At 39.4% G+C, this 21,474-nt stretch overlaps 1 protein-coding gene across 11 annotated transcripts in view; it reads right to left on the reverse strand.

Annotated features, from left to right (window-relative positions):
* Positions 1-21,474, reverse strand: part of mast2 (microtubule associated serine/threonine kinase 2) — a 140,800-nt gene that overhangs the window by 46,412 nt on the left and 72,914 nt on the right. For 7 of the 11 annotated variants that reach the window (XM_076876095.1, XM_076876096.1, XM_012924158.4 and 4 more), the window contains one exon: positions 2,715-2,806. In XM_076876095.1, coding sequence (XP_076732210.1) covers positions 2,715-2,806 — 92 coding nt within the window. Of the gene's footprint in view, positions 1-2,714; positions 2,807-11,280; positions 11,646-13,168; positions 13,376-16,930; positions 16,986-17,065; positions 17,736-21,474 lie in introns of those variants that run through there. The other 4 variants (XM_076876097.1, XM_012924160.3, XM_004569357.4 and 1 more) reach the window with 4 other exon arrangements.

Here is a 21,474-nt window from a genome sequence, read left to right on the forward strand (position 1 = left end):
TGTTTAAACAGTATAAACCAGCACTGTGCAGTAAAAAGTCTTTAACTGAGCTGGATTTAGCATGTTTGCAAAATTTATTTGCACTAAATTTTAAAACGCTATTAAAATTTAAATTGTTGCTGGTTTTGTTGCTGTTTGTTATTTAACTCTTTTGGAATTTAAGTTTATTTTACCATGTTAAGAAAACTTTTTCTCATATTGTCCGAAATATTGTTATTGCCAATATAATTTTGAGGCGATGTCACCCACCCAAAGAAACACTACTACCACTATCGGGTGAAGGTAAACACAACATGGTAATGAGTGTTTCTCTGTGTCACGCAGCCTCTCCTTAATATTCTCTCCTCAATATTTTACCATCTTTCCATCTTTCATATTCATTGAGCTCTCGCTCTCTCTCCTCCCATTCAGTTACTGCCACCAATAATCCTTTTCCATTCTGCTGTTTCAGTCTATATTTTGATTCCTTCGCTCAGTCCCCTTCAGGCACCATCAATCATAGTTTTTCTTTTTTCCATCTCTTTTCCATCTATACATTCGAAGGGTGGAGGAGAGGATGGGTGGGTGTGTGGGTTGGTGGGTTTGTGCGCTTGTCTTCCTGTCAGATGTGTTCAGAAGACATTTTGTTAGCACACATTTCATCGAATCATTTGGTGTGTGTGCATACAGCTTCTAATATCAGCACACACACTTTTTCATAGCGAACGTACGTATGATGGCATGGTGGGTGGAATCCTTTTGAAGTGACTCTTGCCTGCTTCTTCTCAGGAGTATTTCAAGAGTATTTGATAAGGGTGAAATATTTTTCTTTCTATAAATGTGTCAGTTTGTCAAAGATCAAGGCAAAATCTCATCTTGATGTATTTCCTGCTGCAAGATCAGCTTAAAGTTATAGACACTGACCTTACACAGGGAGACAAGAAAATGCAATACCAATTTGCCAAATTTGACGAAGTGGAAGCAGCTTCCCAATGATTTTATGTGCTCTAGCACATTACAAAAGGCTAAAGCACATAAAATCATTGGGAAGCTGCTTCCACTTCATCAAATTTGGCAAATCTAAGTCACCCAGCAAATCAGTGGTTATGCAAAATTATTGTCAAGGTGCTTGACTTCTTTTTATCTGATGAGATTAAGCAATCAAAATTCTGTCAAGAAACTACTGCTAATTGTGCCAGAGTGCCCTCAGATTATACAGTCCAGAAAATTTATACACTATCCAAAAAAACAAAACAAAATTCACCCATATTGGGGACTCCCCTGTTGTCCAAAAACAGTTGGGACATGGATTCAAGATCTTTAGGGAGTTGTTGGATGGGTTTGGGGAACTGGATGCTGACACGTTATTCTCTGTGTTATGTGGATTTCAGAGCGAGTGGATCTCACAGAGGCTCAGTCAGATTATGAAGTAAGGTGTCTGGAGACTGAGCCACTTCAGACTCTTTTCTTTGTAACTTGAAAATAGTAAAGAACAGCAAAGGTGTGGTGCGACGTACTATCCTTCTGTTATCAGCAACTGCTCTTCCTATGAGAGTTGTGCCTCGTCTTCAGCAATGTGTTCGTGGGAGTAACGGTAAGTGACATTCGCATGAATGCCTTCGACCCGAGGTTTCCCAGAAGAACATTGTATTGTAACAAAATAATCACCTGCATGCTCAGCATATATGCATATGTTTCAGTGATTTTAAAAGCTATACAAATATTGCAGGAATGCATACGAATTCAAGCCAATCAGCAAAGACAACCATCAGTCTGTCTTCTGTCTTGCATTACTGTAACGATATCTTGATGATGTCAGTTTTAAAAGTGTGAAAATCTAAGTAATGCATTGGTAACAATCTATACAATAATTAAGATGAAGTAAATATTTCATCTTAATTATAGTAACATGGTGTTAAATTACAAATAATAATATTTACTAATCAATAATAATGGCAACATTTATTTAAGGAGTAGGTTTGTTTAACAAAAAATACTTATTTTCTAAATATGTTTCATATTATACAGATAAGAGAAAATTACTTTAAAATCGGAGAACATTTTGCTAATATTATTTGCTTATTATTTACAAAGATTACATTTTAAAATAAAACTTTCTTTACTTACCCAGGCATTTAAATGCTTTTGTTAAAACCCTGAAGCAATTTTACAATAAAGAAAATAAACAATGAAGTATTTTTTTTTATTTCAGATTTCAAACTAATTAGTAACCAATGGATGAACATTAAAAGTACTAAATATTCAACAGCAACAAACTATTAGCTAAAGCATCATTATAAAAAACAATGGTTATTAATAAGTGTTAAAAATAAAAGTCTGTCTGCGGCAGCTGACCGTATGTCAGCCTGTGCATTCATTCACACAAACAAACATCTCACTGTGCGATCTCAGTGTGCTACCGGAGCTGTTAATTGAGCTTTGTTGGTGTGTGATTGTAAACAACACGACTCCATGTAATGCAACTTGTCTGCTGTTACTACACACTTTTAGCAGAACAACAACATTTGAGCAGAGTCAAAGTTTCCAATAAAACAACACCTAAATTATCACCTTTTCATCATAATTTATTCAGCAACTTTTGCTATGCTACCAGTGAGAGTGGATTTGGACTACTGAAACTGGTACTATGGATACTGTTGATATTACAGTATTGAGTATATCAGGTCTATAGTTTGAAACATCAAAGGCAGTTTATATAAAGGAGTGTGTGTTACCTGTGTGTCCATGCAGAGGTGAGTGTGGTCGTGGCAAAGTGGGCGAAGTGCTGGACGTGACAATCAGGCTCTTCCTGTTGCTTGCCCGACAACTGAGAACAAAAACAAAGGCAATTTAGTGACTTCAGCTTAATCTAAGTTCAAATTTGAAACAAATAAAGTCAGGGTAATTAACTCTTTACATAAGTACAAGGATTTCATAGAACCTTCAATGAAGGACACATTCCTGGCATGGAATTTGCTTCTATAAATGTTCCTTGGGATTTCATAGCCACAATCACCAGTCACAGACATTATGAAAGCACATCATAACCTCACATACTCTTATGAATGCTAAGTTAGTCATTTGTTCTTGTTTACTCTTATCGACTCTTATAGAGTGAGGTGCGCTCAGCTGAATTACATCTTATGCAGAAGATGTAGTTTTAACAAAATAAGAGACTGAAAGGTTTGGGCTGGGAAAAACAGATAGGCATCGTTAGATGGTACTCTGTAGGAGACCTCAGCTCCCCTTTGGGCTAAGATGCTCATACGGATGTGTACATACTGCTGTACCAAAGACACTCGTCGAGGAAAGAGCAATCTGCTTTAAAGCTGTGACATCTGTCCCTAGACAGAAGGAGAAGAGGAGGAAATGAGGGGGCAGTCTTCACAGCTAACACCTCCAACATAAGCTCACAAGATTATTCGACTTTGTTGTTTACTCTGAAGCTCCGAGCCAAGTGTGCCTGTAATGACTTAGGAAGGGCTAGCTTCACTCAGGGGAAATTACAGATGGAAGAGGATGCTGTGATGTGGCATCCAGGTACGCTGATATGATATCTTTCTAAAGTGACACATTTGCTCAGCAGCCACCTCTCACATTCAGACAACACTGGTTGAGAACAATGCACGTGAAGGCAGATGCCCATGTTGTTTTTAATGAAAACGCAAACATAGTGACTATATTTTAAAAATGAGCATTACACCTATTCTGTCATGCTTTAAGAGTGACAGAGAACCAAAAGCTGTATGTTCACAAAAGATGCTGCACAACGATTGCTAAACAGTATAAAAGCTAGCAAAGCACAGGAAGCTAAACTCAGGCTATAGTGATAGGCGCCCAATGTTATGAAAACAGGTGAGTGAACAAGGCGGAGGACAAGACCGACTGAGGGAATTAACTGGGAAGAGGGAAGAAAATGGGAAACACGTGAAAACCGCCACATGTGAGAACAACTAGACAAACATTAAGTAAAAACCAGAAGAAAAAAACCCCGAGAGAATTCACAGCCAAACCAAAATGGAGACGAGAGACCTGGACTACAAAGCAGGATGTTTTTTTATCCAGGTAACGTCATGTTCAATCCCATTTTATCTACAATGAAGGTGGCTCACTTCGTGCTGGAGTATATTGTTTTGGTAGTTTTTGCTGCAAACCTAACCTGCTCAGGTTATTTTTCAGGTTAGGGAGCAATTGGTGCAAAATCAACACCTACTGACCAATTAACTTTATGGAAAACAGCAGTCACTATTACTGGAAGACCTCGTGCGTGGATGGTAGGAGTGTAATTCAGAGTGTAATTCAACACTGTAATGTCTTTGCATTTCCCTGATGAACATCAGTAAAAAGTAGAGATTCTATGACTCAGTTCTATTCCTTGATTTTTATTTGTGCTGCCTGAAAATCTACAAAATGTTTATTTTTTTGAGCCTTGATATACCTTTCTGAGAACCAGCCTATTCATTTCTGTCCTGTGTAATGGACATTTGTTTTTCGTCAATATCTTTTGACTTATTTGAGCTACCCTACTAAGTCCTGATGTGCTTAATAGAGGACATCCTGGGCTTTCCATTGATATCTCCTGAGTCTGGGTATTCTGTTTTAGTGCCAAAGAGGACGGAAATTGAAGAAATGTTCAATGGGAAGACTTTTTTTCCCTCGGTTCTCAGAAAATCTGGTCCTCAAACAGTACACCTATACTGCGCTTAGAGATCTTCATTTTAAATTTGCATGTAGACTAAGTATAACTTTGAATTCTGATGATCTACTCTGACCACTAAGTACTACCAGGGCTGCAGCTGAAAGAGCAAAAAACAAAATGATTTTCTATTTTAAATATAAACTTAATGAAATGCTTGATTTTAAGCCATCAGATTCTCTCGTGTCTCAATTTGGTGACGTAGTTGTAGTCAGATGTCCCACACCTTCCATGTGAACGTGCAGAGAAACCCAGAGTTAACTTAGCGAGTTGATAAGCAGCTTTGTATGACTGCTTATCTTGATTTCCAATGTTCAGTGAATCCAGATAACAGAAAGATAGCTGGGGTATGTTGAACTCTGCTCACACTAAACCTGATAACAGACGCAGAAGGACAGGCACCAACAGAAAGAGGAACAGACGAGGCAACACTGAGGAAACTAAAACAACTAAACATGAAGACATGAACCAAAACTAAAATGAAAAATGAAAATTAAAAAATGATAAAACGCTGTAATATCGCAAATACTTAAAGACACATAATGAAATCTAAAGCAAAACTCAACAAGAATCAGTTGCAGACACTGACAGTGTAGTTATACTTGTTCTACTTCTTCTACAAGGACTGGGATGCATGTGCAGTTGGCCCGTCGTAATGTAGTTTCTCAATGGCCAAGTCCAAAAAGCAGACTAGCAACAAAAACAAAAAGGTATCCTTGAGCTCGCTTTCTGATGATTGGGGCCCGAGTGGAGCCTAGCAGAGTTGTGAACATGGAAAGCATCACAAAGGCTGTAAAGGATCTCCATACTGCAGGATAACTAATTACCTGGAGCTATTTTAATCCCACACACAAGACCAACAAAATTATGATTTATGTCATTTACTACTATTCTCTCCCTATGCAGCTGACGCAGGTTTATATCAATCTACACAGCAGCCTGTTGAACTGCATCTCTCTGAATGGAACCTATTTCAAAACTATGCGTGTGTCAGATTATGACGACACTGTCTTTTACTTTTCTTTTTTGTTTTGTAACTTTAGCAGTGGATAAAAACAGTGGTTAGTTTTTAACATTTTACTTTCGTAAACTTTAAGGTTCTTGATCATGACAGAGCTCGTATATTGAAACATTATTATTGATTATTGACTCATTGACAGCATCAAAGCTAAAAGCAGATTTTTTAAAAAAAAGTTTTAACTATAAATTTACCCTTAATAGTTAAAACAGAATGGTTGGCATTTGTTCATCTTTGATTGAGTACAAATCAAGCAGTCCTGTATTATGTCTGTACAGAAGACAAATGCTAAGTACTTCCTTTCAGTCCTGCTGTGTGTATATTATTCTAAATTGTAGGAAAATGTCTTTAGAGAACAAATGGACAGACAAATTGGGACTCTCCTGGCAAATTGTCTCGATGCCAGCAGGTGTCGGCACAGTAACAGCATGTGTGTGCTGTGTTAATTGGCCCATCACATCTGCTGGCTGTAATTATGCAGTTGTGTAGTGCAGTGTTTTTGACAGGCTAAACGCGCCTGAATGATCACACAACAAACATTTTTCCACAAAGAAAAAAATAGTTTGAAATCTCTCTTAAGTATGTTTTTAAATTTTCTTGTCAGATATGCTCTTAATCTTTGTTCTATGATTTCTACGCCTAAAGTTTAGGAACTTTAGTAAATCTTACCCTAGTCCTTTAGTCTAGCTTCAGAGTTAATATATTAGAATTGATATTTAGGTAAAGGTTATGTAAAGGGAACAAAAAGCGCATCTGGGATTTTAAAAAAATATATTTCATAATGGCAAAAAATACTATGTGTAATGTAGATACGATATTCTGTATGCAAATGCATGTATCTTCTACCATCTGCTGAAATGTGCCACTTCAGCAGTTTGTGGCAGCATGTAGTCGACACACAAACATAAATGACAGATGTACTGCCAAATTAAAGATTCAGTGATGTGTGTTCATGGAATATCTTCATCTTACGAAGACACACATATACACCATTGATCTTTTGAAAGTTTTCCCCTAAAGCCTGAAATTTAAACGTCGAAAACACAAACGCCTACACAAAAAAGTGGCCTAAGGCAGGTGATCATTAGGAAATAGTAGAAGAGATGTACAGAAAGGGTCAGCTGGAAAGAGAGAGAGATGAACTGATGACCAAAATTCAGAGTCTGCAACAATGACTACAACTTCAAGTATTAAAGTAATGGATTGAATGAACAACAGGGAAGCTAATTAAACAGTTGCATGGCCTTAAGGTGCTATTAGAAGAAAGGTCATTGGGTTTGTCATCAAAAAATGTTAAGCTGAAGTCTTGATGCTGCAAATGAGAACAGATGATTGAGGCTCCAAAATGTATAGGCTCCATCCTCTGGGGAGAAGGGGTGTGGTCAAGAAAGTCAAAGAAATCTGATCATTGGATTCATTTTCAATTTAAAATTCAAATTATAACCAAAAGTCACATTTCTTGATGCATGCTGAATCATCCAGGTAAGTAAATCTCCAAAAGTTGATTCTGTTCATCTGGACGTAGAAACACTGAAAACGCTACGCTACGTCCAGAATCAACTTCTGGAGACAAAAGACGTATTAGAATTTTTCTGGATCTGTAAATGCCATCCAAGCCTTCAAAGAAATCAGGAATGGTTGCTGAGGTAATTTGTAAAGTTTTAAAATGGAAATCTTGAGGTAAATGTGGAAAAGGTGATGTTGGTTTGACAAATGTCTGCCAGAAAGCAGAAGATTCAGAGTAACAACAAGGGATGAGAAGCGAAGAGAAGAAGATTAAGAGAAGCAAAGGAACAAATGAACCGCCTTCGCCAGGAGACGACAGAAGGGTGACAATTATGGCTTGCGGCTCTGAGAGTCCCGCTAAAACAAAAAAAACTGTTCAGCATGTAAAGGTTTCTTTACAGCAACCGTCACTCAGTCTGCTGCTGTGAACAAAGTTAATGAACAAATCATAGTGACTGTCTCAACAATATGGAATACCATCCGAGTCACGCATCAGAAACGCTTGGGGAAAAGAGGAAGTGAGCAGGTGCCTTCCAGTGGAGCTTAATTTACTGAGGCAGAGGAGTTTCCATTAAAAACAATGTCAGCTTCATTCATCTGTTACTGACCAGAATATAAAATGAATCTATAACATGATGCTTTTAGAAATCTATCGAAGCTCTTCTACTATATTGCTGAAGTGAGATGAATATAGTATGAGCGATAAAAGTGTTATTATGATCATTATGACTCTTCTGCCAATCATTTTCTTCTGCTTATACACTTCATGTTCAATTACTTCAAGTAACATAAGGATTGGAAGTCATGTTTCACATATATAAATGGATTGGCCGTCAAACACTGACAGTTTGAAATATATATATACCTTAATGCATTTAGTTTATGCTGACCATAAGACAGTGGAGATTTGCAGCCAAGTAATTTAAAATAGAAATTAGACTGTGTTTTGTATTTCCTTCTCCCTTCATTAGTTTTGGGTCACCAGCCAAGGTACCAAGGACATATGATGGTACAAAGGCGCAAAGGATACAAAGCTGGTACAGTTAAAAATCAAGAGCAACTCCAGTAAGTTGCTGTTGGTTGAACCACTGTCAACATTAGCTTCCTGTATGTTTATTTCTGACTCACATAGACAAATGTAACTTCAGTACCGAGACTACCAACCTACCTTCCTTCTTTCTCCTGCAGGCATTTTGGATCCCTGCTGGGAAACATGCATCCATTATGCAGAACTGACTGAAGGCTAGACACACTGTCTGAGTGTGTGTATCCATGTGTGTGTGGTTCTGTGTGTGTTTGTATGTGTGGGTAGATAAGTAAGCTTTTGGGTACCTGGTATCATCAAAGCAGCAGGCTGTCAGGTAACAGCACCAAGACTGAATTGCTTCTCTGGCTGAAGAAGGATTTATGGCTGAATCTTCAGTCAACATTACCACAGCTAGAATGGCCTTTTTTTCTCTTAGCAGTTTTTATCCAAGTTGATCCACCTGCCCATTTAATAGTATGGTGGAAAGTGATTAAAAGATATCATTTACAGCAACAGGAAAAAAAGGCTTATTTGTTTGTTTCTTAAATATGAGTTTAGGGGATTTATGACATGCCCACCACTTTGTTTTCCCAAATCTGTAAATGTTTGAACACACGTCTGCTTACTTTATGTCTCTAAAATGACAAAAACCTTGAGATCCAATAAACTTTTTCACTATAACACACAAAAGGCACAGTTATAGAAGTAGACATACAGGTTTTGACATGGCTGACAGACTAACAAACAGCTGCACTGGCAGATGTACCCACACACACACACACACACACACACAAGGTAAGTTTATGTGGATAAGATCTATAGCGAAACACATTTCCCACAGCCCACACAATAACTTTGTCTGCGGGTTACAGCCACCACAGGAAATCAAAGTGATAACAGACTGTGTGGTGACATGTGTGTATGCTCCTGCGGCAAGAGCTTTAGGGTTAATGATCTAACAAATGAGAAAGGATTCAACTCTGCATTGTTCTTGTGTCACTGTGAACAGTTTCTAACAAAAAACGTTGCATCAAACTTTTGTTTTCTTTTAAATGAAAAGGGTTTTTAGAGGAAACGTTTTTTTATAAAGCACCTTTATTAGAGTGGCATCAGAAAAATTAAAGGTACTCATCTAGATCACTGTCACCGTCACCAACACTGTAAAGATAAAGAAACTATGAAACACAAAGCAGCCAGTGTTTCTGGGGTTCCTATTCAAACAGTCAGTAAATTACAACACAAGTCAAATGGTTCATTCAGTCATTTATTAACTTAGTGGCAGGTCTTAACTATTGCACTATTTTGGTTTTGACGTCATGTGCACATTGCCCAAGAGCAGGTGGCAGTTTAGCTCACTGGGTGAGCAGGCGACCCAGGTTTGAGTTCAACCTGTGGCCCTTTGGTGTATGTCTTCCCCCTCGCTCACTCTCTCCACTGTACCACTATCCACTAAAGGCAAAAATATAATAATAAAAAAAACCTTGCCCAAGAGCTGCCATATTGAACAGGATACAAAGCACCGGTTGCTAGGGCAAAATGTGGTTGGTGGTTCCTGAAGGTTGCTGGTAGTCACTGGGTGACATTGGTTGCAAAGAAACTGCTGGACCAAAAATCTCCAGATGATTAATTTGCTTGCTAGCAGATGGTTGTCTGTAGTTTTCCATGTCATAGTAAACCTAAAAACAACTATATACACAGTGGACACTAACAGCATTTCTCAGAGAATATGAAATAGTATTTTCACCTTAAATCACCATTCCCAGTTCCTATAGGTTAGTTTTGCACAGCCAGCACAGCTTCACTGGTCAATCCAGTAGAAGACCTGAAGGTTCAGCTGCAGAGGACAGCCCAGGGATCTGGTGTCTGTGCCATGTTTTGCTGGCACAAGATGGACCTACACATTATCAGGCAATTTTAGCTGACTGCAGTTCCCATTGTGCCAATTTAATGTCAAATAGCAAGTATAAAAGAGGAAATGATATCAAAGAACAGTGGAGCTACAATCTTTTGAAGTCTAAAACTGACAAAAGAAGCACACTTTTGTTTTAAGCGCAGGCTAATGAAACAATAATGCAAAAATAGAACCATTTTGCATTTGAAATGATGTTAAAACTATACGGCTAACTTAGAGAGCTTAAAATAATCTGTATGTAGACATTTCTGTAAATGATGGAAAAGTAAAATGTATTATGCTTCTGATCCGAATGTGATAAACGCTGCTACAAAAAAAGAACACAGTTTATTTTAAAACCTTCAGATCACCTTCAATCAGTGCAAATGATGAATGTTATGCCTGATTACAGCTTAACGTCATCTGTCGACTGTATCCACTCCAAAAACTGACAGAGCCTGTTGCTATGCAGGAGTCTCACTTCACAAGCATTCCTCCCTTAAAAACACTGCTCTGGAGGTAACAAAAGAGCAACACACCACAGGACATGGTGACACGTGTGTGTGTGTGTGTGTGTGTGTGAGTGAGTGTGTGTGTGTGTGTGTGTGTGTCAGCTGCTACCCCTGTTATTACAGGGAGCAAAGAAAATTGCTGCTTCAAAGTGATAAGTACAGCCCTGTCTCTCCCTCTTGTTCCTGTTGGAGAAGCTACTTCTGCTTTGACTGACAGAGAGGAGAGAGCAGAGAAGAAGAAGAGGGGTCAACTGAGAGAACGACAGACGAAGGAACACGATGCTCGTTGTCAAATCACACTTAGGTATGTCACTGTAAATATGGTCATATCGAGAGCATAGGATAAAAAAAGAATTTGACAACAAACGTGCACACTGCAGATGCCAGCACCAAATGACAATAACTTATACTCAAAAAGCACCCTGTTCATACATCAAAACACACATCCAGTTAGCTGACCTTCATTTTGGAGCTGCTCCTGCTGAGCATTAAGACATGCAGGGAAGAGGAACGATAAAAGAGAGGAAAACGGAGCAAAACATAGGCAGTGGCATGAAAATAAAAAAGGCATATATGAAAGAGGGAAAAAAACTCAATGAAGGTAAGATAATGGAGGCTACCAGAAATGAAAGAGAAAGGATGTGTTTGTACCTTTTGGAGCGCCGCAGCATGCTTCTCTCAGGCAGCGAGAAATTGGAGAGCACCGTCCAGAAGGACTCAGACATGCTAACACTAGTGCAGTGCAATCATTGCTCTGACACGGCGACACTCGGCAGAGGACGCGGTCAACAAACAGACGCTGGCTTCCACCTGCCACACCGGCAACATCAAATGCGTGTGAGAGCTGTTAGTGTCTCTCCTCCCGCCTTCCCTCTTCTTATTCTCCCTATTCTGATCCTTTCTCGCTGCACAGTGCTGCCTCCTCCCTTCTGTCTTCTAACCCCTGTGTTTCTAAGTGGAGCTCAGCTGACTTCAGTTTCAGCTGAGACACACTTGTCATCGGGTCACAGATGCTCACAGACAGATATCTGAATGCAACCAATACAGGACTGATGCAGAAAAGAAACACTTTCTACTTAATTTAAGCACTCAAAGCATTTTCTGCTACAAGTGTCATTTACCCAGTTATACTAAAATCATGAAGCTATAAATGATTAAATCACACACACATTCATGCAAAACTTTGATTTATACCTAAACACTTGTGTAGGTACACACTCCAACACATCAGGAGCAACTTTCGGTTCAGTATCTTGCCCAAGGTTACTTCAATACATGGACAGGCAAAGCTGGAGATCAATCACCGACGTTCTGGGTGGTACAGTAGATGACCTGCCTAACCAATGAGTATGGGTGATATAATATCTATTTTTCAATTCTGCCATGTTGTTTATTCAATGGTCTTCATCCCTTTAGCATTGCCCGGCAAGACCATGAGTGTTTCTCCCAAACTAGTCTCTGTGTTACGTTGACGGTTCGATCTACTTGAGCAGAAGTCTGAACAAAGACCAATCAAGTATTCTTCCTAATGGCCAGCAGAAGACAACTCCTCTGATTGCAAAAGAAATCTAGATATGATATGGGAAAACAACCTTAGGAGTATTGACTGAGAATAGTCACCCTGTCGTCAGAGCATATACTGTAGAGAGAAAAATGGCCCAATACTTTTCAGCAAATGCAAGGTAAGTTTGCTTTATCTCAGTGTGTGATCGGAGAACTTTGGAGAAAGAAAACACTTTGGACTGCTAAACTGTTTTCCTTAAAAAAAAAAGAAATGATCTTTTTCCATTTACTCGGGTTATGTGCACCTCAGGAGGTAGAGCAAGTCATCTACTAGTCAGAAGGTTGGTGGTTCGATCCCTGGCTGCTGCAGTCTGCATGCCAAATATCTTTGGGCTGCTCTCTATCCTGCTCGTTCATCTGAGAATGTTCGATAAGAAAACACTTACGTAGAAAAAAGTAGTTGCATGAAAGGGTGTATAAGGATGAATGTTCAAAGTGCTTTGAGTGGTCAGGTAGCGTGAAAAAGCGCTATAAAAGACCTAATCCATTTATCATTTTTGTATAATAATATTCTATATCTAACAATAACTATAATATTGATGAGGTGATTTCATTTATTTGAATTCCAGCGGTCAACCACATTTGCAAGTCTGGTTATTTCATAAAGTCAAATTCAATGCAGAAGATTGTGTGTTGTTGTGTTTGTGTGAGTGTTTTTGTTTTCCAACATAAAAGATGGATTTAAACTAAAATTAAGAAGCTATAAACGATCAAACAAACAACCCTGCAATTGGAAGCTGCTAAACAAAGTGAGTTGCTCTTTAAAAACAGCAAAAGAGTGTTGTAAGTGCTTTCTTGTGTCACCAGATGAACACAGCTCATTAGTGCCGTTTGCTGGATGCTCTCAGCGGTCTGTCAGCTATAACACCAACAAAAGGTCGGCAAACTGAGTAATGGGGACAAAAAAAGAAGGAGAACACAACACACACCCCAAAAGACCAAACAGTTATGAGATGACACGCAGGGTGGGTCTTACCTCCAAAGGAAGGGGTTTCCCCACTGGTAAACAGGGGCTGACAGAGGGCCATCACAGTAACAGAGAGAGGGAGAGGAGGACGAAGAGGAGAGGGCGAGGTTGACTAGGGCGGGCTGAATGACAGAGGGATGAAAGGAAGAGGGGGAAAGCAGGTGCTGGAGGAGGCTGTTGTTGCCGTGGCAACGCAACTGAGCTGGTGACCAGATTCTGCCAAAAGAGGAGGGAGGGGAGGAAGATGAAGAGAAAAAGACGCAAGGAGAGATGTGTGACGATGTGTGGGTGTGCGCTGGGCGGTTTAACACCATCAACTCCCTGCCTGCTGTGCCTTTAGCTGGACCAGAGGAGCTACACTGTGACAATTTTTACACTACACTGAAACAAAGTTTAGCAAAACCTTCTTTGGTTACTACTCTACTGTTCTACTGTTCTGATTTTATATACTGTTTTGTTTGTTTGTTTGTTAATTAGTTTGTTTGTCTGCTTGTTTTAATCAATTTTAAATCATGCTTTTTACTTGTTTAACTTGTTTTTTCAAGATTTCTTTTACAAATCTGTCACTGCATTCTCCATAAAGCTTAAGATGTTTCTGTGTAGTGAGATAGTTGGGTGACAGCATGCAGATAACAAGAATGCATCTATGGATGTAGAATAATTCTGATTCAATGGTAAGATAACAGTGGTGGTGAATGAGGCCTAATAGCACTTGTTTACCTGGGTAACCCCAGTTCTCTGACAATCAAGATAGGTATCTCACTATAGTAAGCACCTTCTGGTGTGACCAGTCATGGACACTAAACTACCACCACATCTTTCAAAGACAGACCAATCACTTCAAGGACACAGCATCTCACTCAATCTTCCCCCGAGTGATCGGGGATTTTCTTTGACTGGTACCTGCTGAGAGTCTGGAAATCACCACAATTCCTGAGTCGACCTATGAGCCAGCATTTTTTTCCCCTGGAAGGCAGATACACAATAAAGAGAAGCCAGTATGGGTGAACATGCTTTCTCTTTCTAGTCCCTGTCAGTACTCTTGCGGCATCAGTTGGGATCAACTGAAAGCTTTTCAGGGAGTTTTTAGGACATCCTAATAATAATGAATTACAGTAGTCCAGCCTAGAATTAACAAATGCATGAACTAGTTTTTCAGCATCACGACAGGACATTTCTAATTTAAGAGATATTGCATAAATGGAAGAAATCAGCCCTACATATCTGTTTAATACGCACATTGAAGGACACATCCTGGTCAGAAACAAGATTCCTCACAGTGTTACTGGAGGCCAAGGTAATGCACCAGCTACCACCATGATTGGCACCAGTAGAAGCCATAAATACTAATGCTCAGGTTAGCAAGCAAATAGCTACACGAGCACAAGCTCACTTAATGTGCTAGCTTGATAAAGTTCAAGTTTTAAACAATTTGACACCAGCTTACCGGAAAAATATCGTCACAAAACAAAAATGTAATTACAAAGTAATAATTAATCCTGAAACAAAAACAAAAAATTACAATGGTTCAGGACCACTGAGGAGCTCTAGTGATCTGCACAGGAAAGAAAGCAATAATGCCTGGTGTTGGGCCAAGGGTTATTAAGGGAGGTGTTGAAGACTGTGTGTCCTTGAAGTGATAGGTCCGTCTGATACACACATATTGGTAGTGGATCTTCCACTCAGGTCACACCAGATGGTATTTCCCATAGAGAAATACAGAGTGACGCCTGAAAGAGAACACAGGCTCCCTCTCAGTTAGGGAGGGTTCCTCATCTGAACTAAACACCACGAACTTGTTGGTTGTGTAGAAACTATACTTTTTTCAGTAACCGGCTGACAGTATAACAATTATACTGCCTGAACATACACCACCCGAGCAGAAGTCACTACTAAGTGTCCCCAACATATTGTCTGACTGCCTGCAGATGTCCCCTCACAGCAGGTAGAAAGCCTCACATACTAACTTCTCACAGCCAGAGATGGCTGGACACAGTCTTGGATCAGCTTCAAAGAGCTCTGTAAGTACTCCCAGGGAGGCACCGGGTCAGCTGGTAGACTGAGCTAAGTCATAGCACTAATGTGGATAGAATTGGTCTGACTCAATCAGTTTTGTCTAACTCACTGGGTTACAGTGAGTGGTAGTGATAAGAAGCACACACTGTTTTAGGTTTAAATTCAGCTGTCAGTTGTCACAGCTATGCAGGGCAGAATGACCTGGTGTTGATCTCCACGTCCCCTCCCCCCTGCTGGATGGGGCAGAGTGGGAGAGACCACCTACTGGGAGGTCAAGGGCTGCACACATTTTAGTATCTGCAGTTTTTACCTAACATACTGTAAGGCCATCTGTGGTGTGCCTCTATAGTTTTTAACACACCAATTTTGGAAGCAGAATTAAAGACAAAGTCATCATCAAATGCTAGCCTGGAAACTAAGTCACACCAGCTGGCACAGCAGTGAAAAAACAACACTGTGTCCCAAATATTAGTGTGGAGCAGTCTGACCAGTAGGTTTTTGGAAGGTTTGTAGTGACAGTGTCACATAAAGTTGATTGAGATGAGCTGAAAAATACCACTGAATATTATGCAGTGTAAGATGATGCATGTTGCTTCTCTATATTAACACGAACATATCAGTCAACTCGAAAGCTTGGGGGGGGGGGGGGGGGGGGGGGGGGGGTTGTCTGTGCTTCTTATTTTAAATAACAGCAGTGTGCAAATTATTATATATAAATATTGCAATATATTATTATTATTAATATTTAATTATTCTGGAAGTTAGCTACAATATATCTTCTTAAAGGCCAGCATTGCCTCAATAATTTGTTCAAACCTCCACAGAAAGTAAGAAAAAACAACATTGGCTGTATACACATGTGAAAGAGTGCAAGCACAGAGTCACAGTAATCTGTTAAGCTGGTGAAGGATTTCCCTCCCTGCTGGGATCTCACTCTGATACCTTCTCGTGTTCATGGCTCCTCATGGTTTCCATTTCACTGACACACTATGTATGTACACTATGTGTGTTCAGCACTGTGAATGTATGTGGGTCATTGATGTGTCACCTACACAAAGTTTCCGTCTTTATTTGAAAATATTAAAGTTTAAATTGATATCAACATCTCACTCATGTATGCACTAACTTTCAATTCCCAAAAGCAATATGTAATTTTTTATATTTTATATCATCAATGCTTTTAATTCTCTTCTTTGGTATCAATTTTTTGTTGTCTTAAATGGATCATATGAATATTTAATATATGAAGAGACTTTGTCCAATGATGTCCAGTTTGTGGAATACAGCATGTGGGTAAACAATAAAAACATCTGTTGGGGATGTTATTTGAAATTAATGTAAAGACAAAGCTAAGCCTCTTAAACGTCTGGTTGGCCTGCAGTTTGCTAATGTTGCTAACTCTTTTTAAAGTGCTAAATGTACTGTGGACTGTGGGAACTTGGTCACTATTAGTGATTATGAACGTGCCATGAAGTACGAAGTGGCCCAACATCAGTTCCTGAGCTTGTCCTATTCCTATAAGCTTAAGATGAGCACTTTTCTGTTATTTTCCTCTTAAAATAGAGACTAAACAGATAAATCACAATATTCACATTATTGATCTTGAGGTGGTACTTGTATATAAGAATACCTCTGTCTGTTTAGCACAAATAAACGAGAAGGAAATGGGATACAGCTCTTGTTGTGTTGATATGAACCTAATCTTCATTCGCTTTCACACACAAATTTGAACATGCCGTGTACACACACTCTTACTGGAGGCGAAGTTGCGGGGCTCCTGATCGCTCCCTCCTCCTCTTCATCTTGTGTACTGGGACAAATGAATCAGCTGTAATCGTTAATAATCCACCCGCCTGTATCAGCTCATCTGTCGGTCAAATACATACTGACCACTGAGCAGCTCCTCCAAAGGACCAGAAACTCTCATGTAGTTTAGTTTTCCATGGGTCAGACTGCTGACAGCACCTTCATGTATAAAAGAATGAGCTTAGCCTGTGCTACGTCAGCACCTACTCTTATCTCCACACAGAGACTCAGCTGTATGAGGTATCTGGGGTAGACTGCTCTTCCACCGGCAAGCATGGGCTTGCTAATTCACAAACACACACAAACAGAGTGTGGAGCTACGTGCAAGCAACACACATATTTATCTGAGCTGGATAAACAAATTTGGTGTGTGTTACACAAACTCAATTGACCTTTCCTCCTTCTCATTTTGTCTTCCTCTGATGAATCCAAAGTCTGTTAAAAACACAAAAGAAATCCTTTTGTTTCTCTTCTTGCATAAAACGTAATCCCAAAGTCAGAGAGAACATTACGTTCTGTGTTGTCCCATCAAGTCAGAAAAGAAAAAGGACCAACTCCTTAGTTATCAGCTCCTGTTACCGCTCAGCCATAGCAAAAGTTTGGAGGAAGTGTCCTGCCTGCACGTCCCCAGGAACAGAGTGCCTGCCAGAACCTCCCCGGGTACAGCCGGCCCTGCTAATCTCCCTTCAGTTCCTTAAAAGTCTCAGCCTGTTTGGGATCAGACCGTCCAAGAGAACTGACTGAGTCCTCGACAAACAGCCTACAGAGGGACGGGTGAACAGAAGGCTCGAGGGAGGGGTCAAACAGGGAGGTGGGAAGATAAAGAGTGGAGTAAAGCCTGACGTCTCCTTCTGTGCCGTTTGGCTTGGCTTATTATGGGAGAATTTCTAGAGAACATTATATCTGGAGAAAATATAATGTTTGAAAGAGTGTTTTAATGCTTTTTAACCTGTTTAAACTTTTATTCCACATGGTTTTTCTTTTGGGGTTGTCTTTGTGTTTTGCTTTGTTTTTTTTGTGAGGTTTTTCTTGTGTTAGATTATGTAAAATAACTGACAATGACTGGGATATGTTAGAAATTAAACAGTTTAACAGAAAACACTGCTTAACCACTTTTCAAACTCAGTCTTATTTTTTATTCCTGTCACATTTACCAAACTCCTACAAAGTCCTACAATTTTTATGGATTCAACCTAAAATTATTTTTAACCGACTCCTCTTCAGATGGTGTTTTTCTTTGGGTCAGGTTTTGAGCGTACGTTAACACCTAAAAGAGAAAAGTCAACACAGGAGACACTTTCATGATGCTATATTAGAGCATGTGTGAGGTACAGCTGTCCACTTTCTGTCTCTATTCTCATTTCCGAGAAGCTTTTAGCGCGACGGGCTAAATGCAGCTCATAAGCCACATCGCTAAGTCATAAACAATGACTCCAATCACAGCTGGCTTTGGCTGCGTAGTGAAACACATGCACACACAGTTCGGTTCATTTGGAGTGATTACTGAGCTAATATAGAAGCTGCAGCAGGACACGAGAATGCCATTAGAAACTATACTGGGTCTTTGTGTTTGCCTCTGGACTTGGAAAAGTTAGATTAAGGGGTCTGGTGGGGTCAGAATTTATTAGTGGAAGTTAAAATTAAGGTCACTGAGGATTCTCACAAATTAAAAGTGAGCATGAGTGTCACATGATTCCCCCACTGAGCTCCTTTGCAAGCCCCCAAACAAAGAACACTTTTTCTAAATGTCATCTTGCGTGTGTGTAACTGACCTTATCCCATCTTGTTACTGACGTTTGAACACAGCAAGTTTAACATGGAGGGGTGAAGCCAAATTGTAATTCAATTAGAATTTTTTAGTACCAGAATAATAAAGTAAAATCAACTGCTTATTCAGGCCAGTAGATGGTGCTGCTGAGTTTCTAGTGAGGTAAGCAGAGTTGAGATTGCTCATTAAACAAACATGGTGGGCTCTGAGGAAGAAGTTAGAACAACCATCTGAGTTTAAATTAAACTCATGGGCTTCTTTTGGATTTTTTAACAACGCTGGGACAAAGAGACGGAAATGAAAAACAGCCTAATATTCACGGAACCAATGATCAGCTCTGTAGAGTCAAAGATTCGAAAGGAACAATGGGAGGGGGAAAAGTTGTTTTGGGGTTGTTGCTACAGCAACCATTTTTATACTTTGAGTGTTTGTTTGTTGAAATTTACCACAATTTTGGTGGGCTGGGATCAGAAAAGAGTTCAAACATTGGGCACAATTTTATACACCACCAGAGCCAGGAGGAAAAAAGATCTAAAGAAATACACGTTTACATCTTATGCTCTGGGTTTGGTCACGATTTTAGCAGCCTTTCTCAGTACTGCTGATGCTAAATATTCCTTAAAATATTCCTAAAAATGCATTTCATTTCATATGATTTTCTCATCATACTTGGAATTGCAGCCTCACAGGCCTCAAATGCCTGGAAAAGATGAAATATACATCAGTAGTTCCCACGTTGCTCATTAATGGAAGTTGTTCATGTGAGACGAGGGTTTATCCTGGAAGATAATGCGAATTGTGAAGATGATTGTGGGAAATCTTTTGATTTGCAAGTAACACAGAAACCATCCAATCTTAGCTAAATGGTGTTTACTTTAACCAAACAAAGAAGTAATGAATATCAATGTTCATTGAGAGTCACATCAAACAGAGTCAACACCTTGTGTATTAATGTGATTGGCCAATAAAGCTGATTCTAATATAGGGCTTCAGCTATCATAGCAGACAATGATGCAAATATTTTAGTGATCCTGTGAAATCAACTTGCAATTTCTCTGCCTTTGAAATGGAAGCTCAAAGATGGGGGCCAGGTCTGAGACCACTTGCCATTTTCCAGCTGACTTCGGTGCATAGATATGCCAAATAAACTGGGAACAAATGGCAATAAGGCAGTTTCTGATCAATCTGGGTCAAGCTGGCATGTGCAATCTGTTTGCGATAGTGCTGCCGTGATAAACTGTGATAAATCTCAAATCTACTGCTGTCTGTTACAAATCTGTTCATCAGATGTGTAGTGCTGTACCAAAGCCAGCGACAGACTTCCCCATACCACACTGCACCACACGTCAGGTGTGACTATCTGCCACAGACTGGGCTGTTTCTAAAGAGGGCCGGTTCTCACACGGAGCCTTTTTACTGTACCTGAACATTACAAGCACTTTATACAACATGCCTCATTCATCTAATCACACACATTCATACAAGCATCTTCTGCTTCACACTCTGATAAATACACTGATTCTTTGGTACGCAAAGCAGGGATCAAACTACTGTGCTACAGCAAATTTATAATATACAATTATTAAAAAAAAATAGATGCCACTAGTACTGTACCTCATTTCCCCAAGTATGCCTCTTTTTATAAGACAAAATGAGACATGCTTTCTGGTGTTAGATGCACTGTAAACTACTCTAACAAACCTTAATAGCTCTGATTTGTGTGTTTTGTCGTTTCATGGAGCAGACAAGCAGCTACTTCTAATCTGTTCTAGAAAGCCCAAAAATTCTGTGCAATCATTTTCCAACCAGTGTTTTCCTGGTCATATGGAGATCATCGTCCTAATTTTATTCTAGTTTAACTAAAGCTTCATAGATTACTTTTTAATGACAGTAGGCAAGAATATATAATATTACCCAACACTAGTGCTGCTAGGGAAAACATTCCCTCAAGACATTTTTTAAGATATCAAGTTCTTGAGGAAGGCAAGAGGAAGGTTGCGAAGCATTTGATTCCTCATTTCCTAATGGACATGGAAGTTAACTTAACCTCCATCATTTCTGTTGAGACCTGCAAGAAAAAGTAATCGTTTTGAGAGAAGGTTCTTCTCTTACACTTTCCAGGAAGAAACAAGAAACCCTCTGCAGGACTGCAGAACAGCTTTAGGATGACTGAGCACATTCTGGCAGTGATTTGTTCTACTGTGAACCCACATCGGCACAAATATGGCCAAGAAAGACTCAGAAAACCTATAAAATTCAGAAAAAGGTTTTTTCAGTGAACAGAGAGACAAGACTAATTAATTAAATGACACAGGTCATGTGTGATTATAGCCCAGAAGTAATTTAAAATTCCTTCTGAGCTATAATCAGCAGAGGTATGTTTGTTAAATAAAGAGGGAGAGAAATGAATGAAAGAAAAACTGCTTTGGACATGTTACAAGAAGAACATAGTACCAGTATGAGGAAGAATGACTGAAGTGATTACACTGACCAACTGATCTACCACAGAGTAACTCCATGCTGAAGGTTTTGCAAAGGCTCGCAAACTCCACATTACCTCAACATCAAGATAAATACAGAGAGACCTCAAAACACTGTCAAGGGAATGTGACTAAAGTGCAAACGCCTTTAATAATTTCTCTCAAAATATTAAACAAGTGCTTAAATGCCATTCTAGTGCAATCATCTGAACTGTTATGATGACTGCACTAGAATGGCATTTTCC

The sequence above is a fragment of the Maylandia zebra genome, linkage group LG17, assembly GCF_041146795.1.
Source record: "Maylandia zebra isolate NMK-2024a linkage group LG17, Mzebra_GT3a, whole genome shotgun sequence".
Taxonomy (NCBI): Eukaryota; Metazoa; Chordata; class Actinopteri; order Cichliformes; family Cichlidae; genus Maylandia; species Maylandia zebra.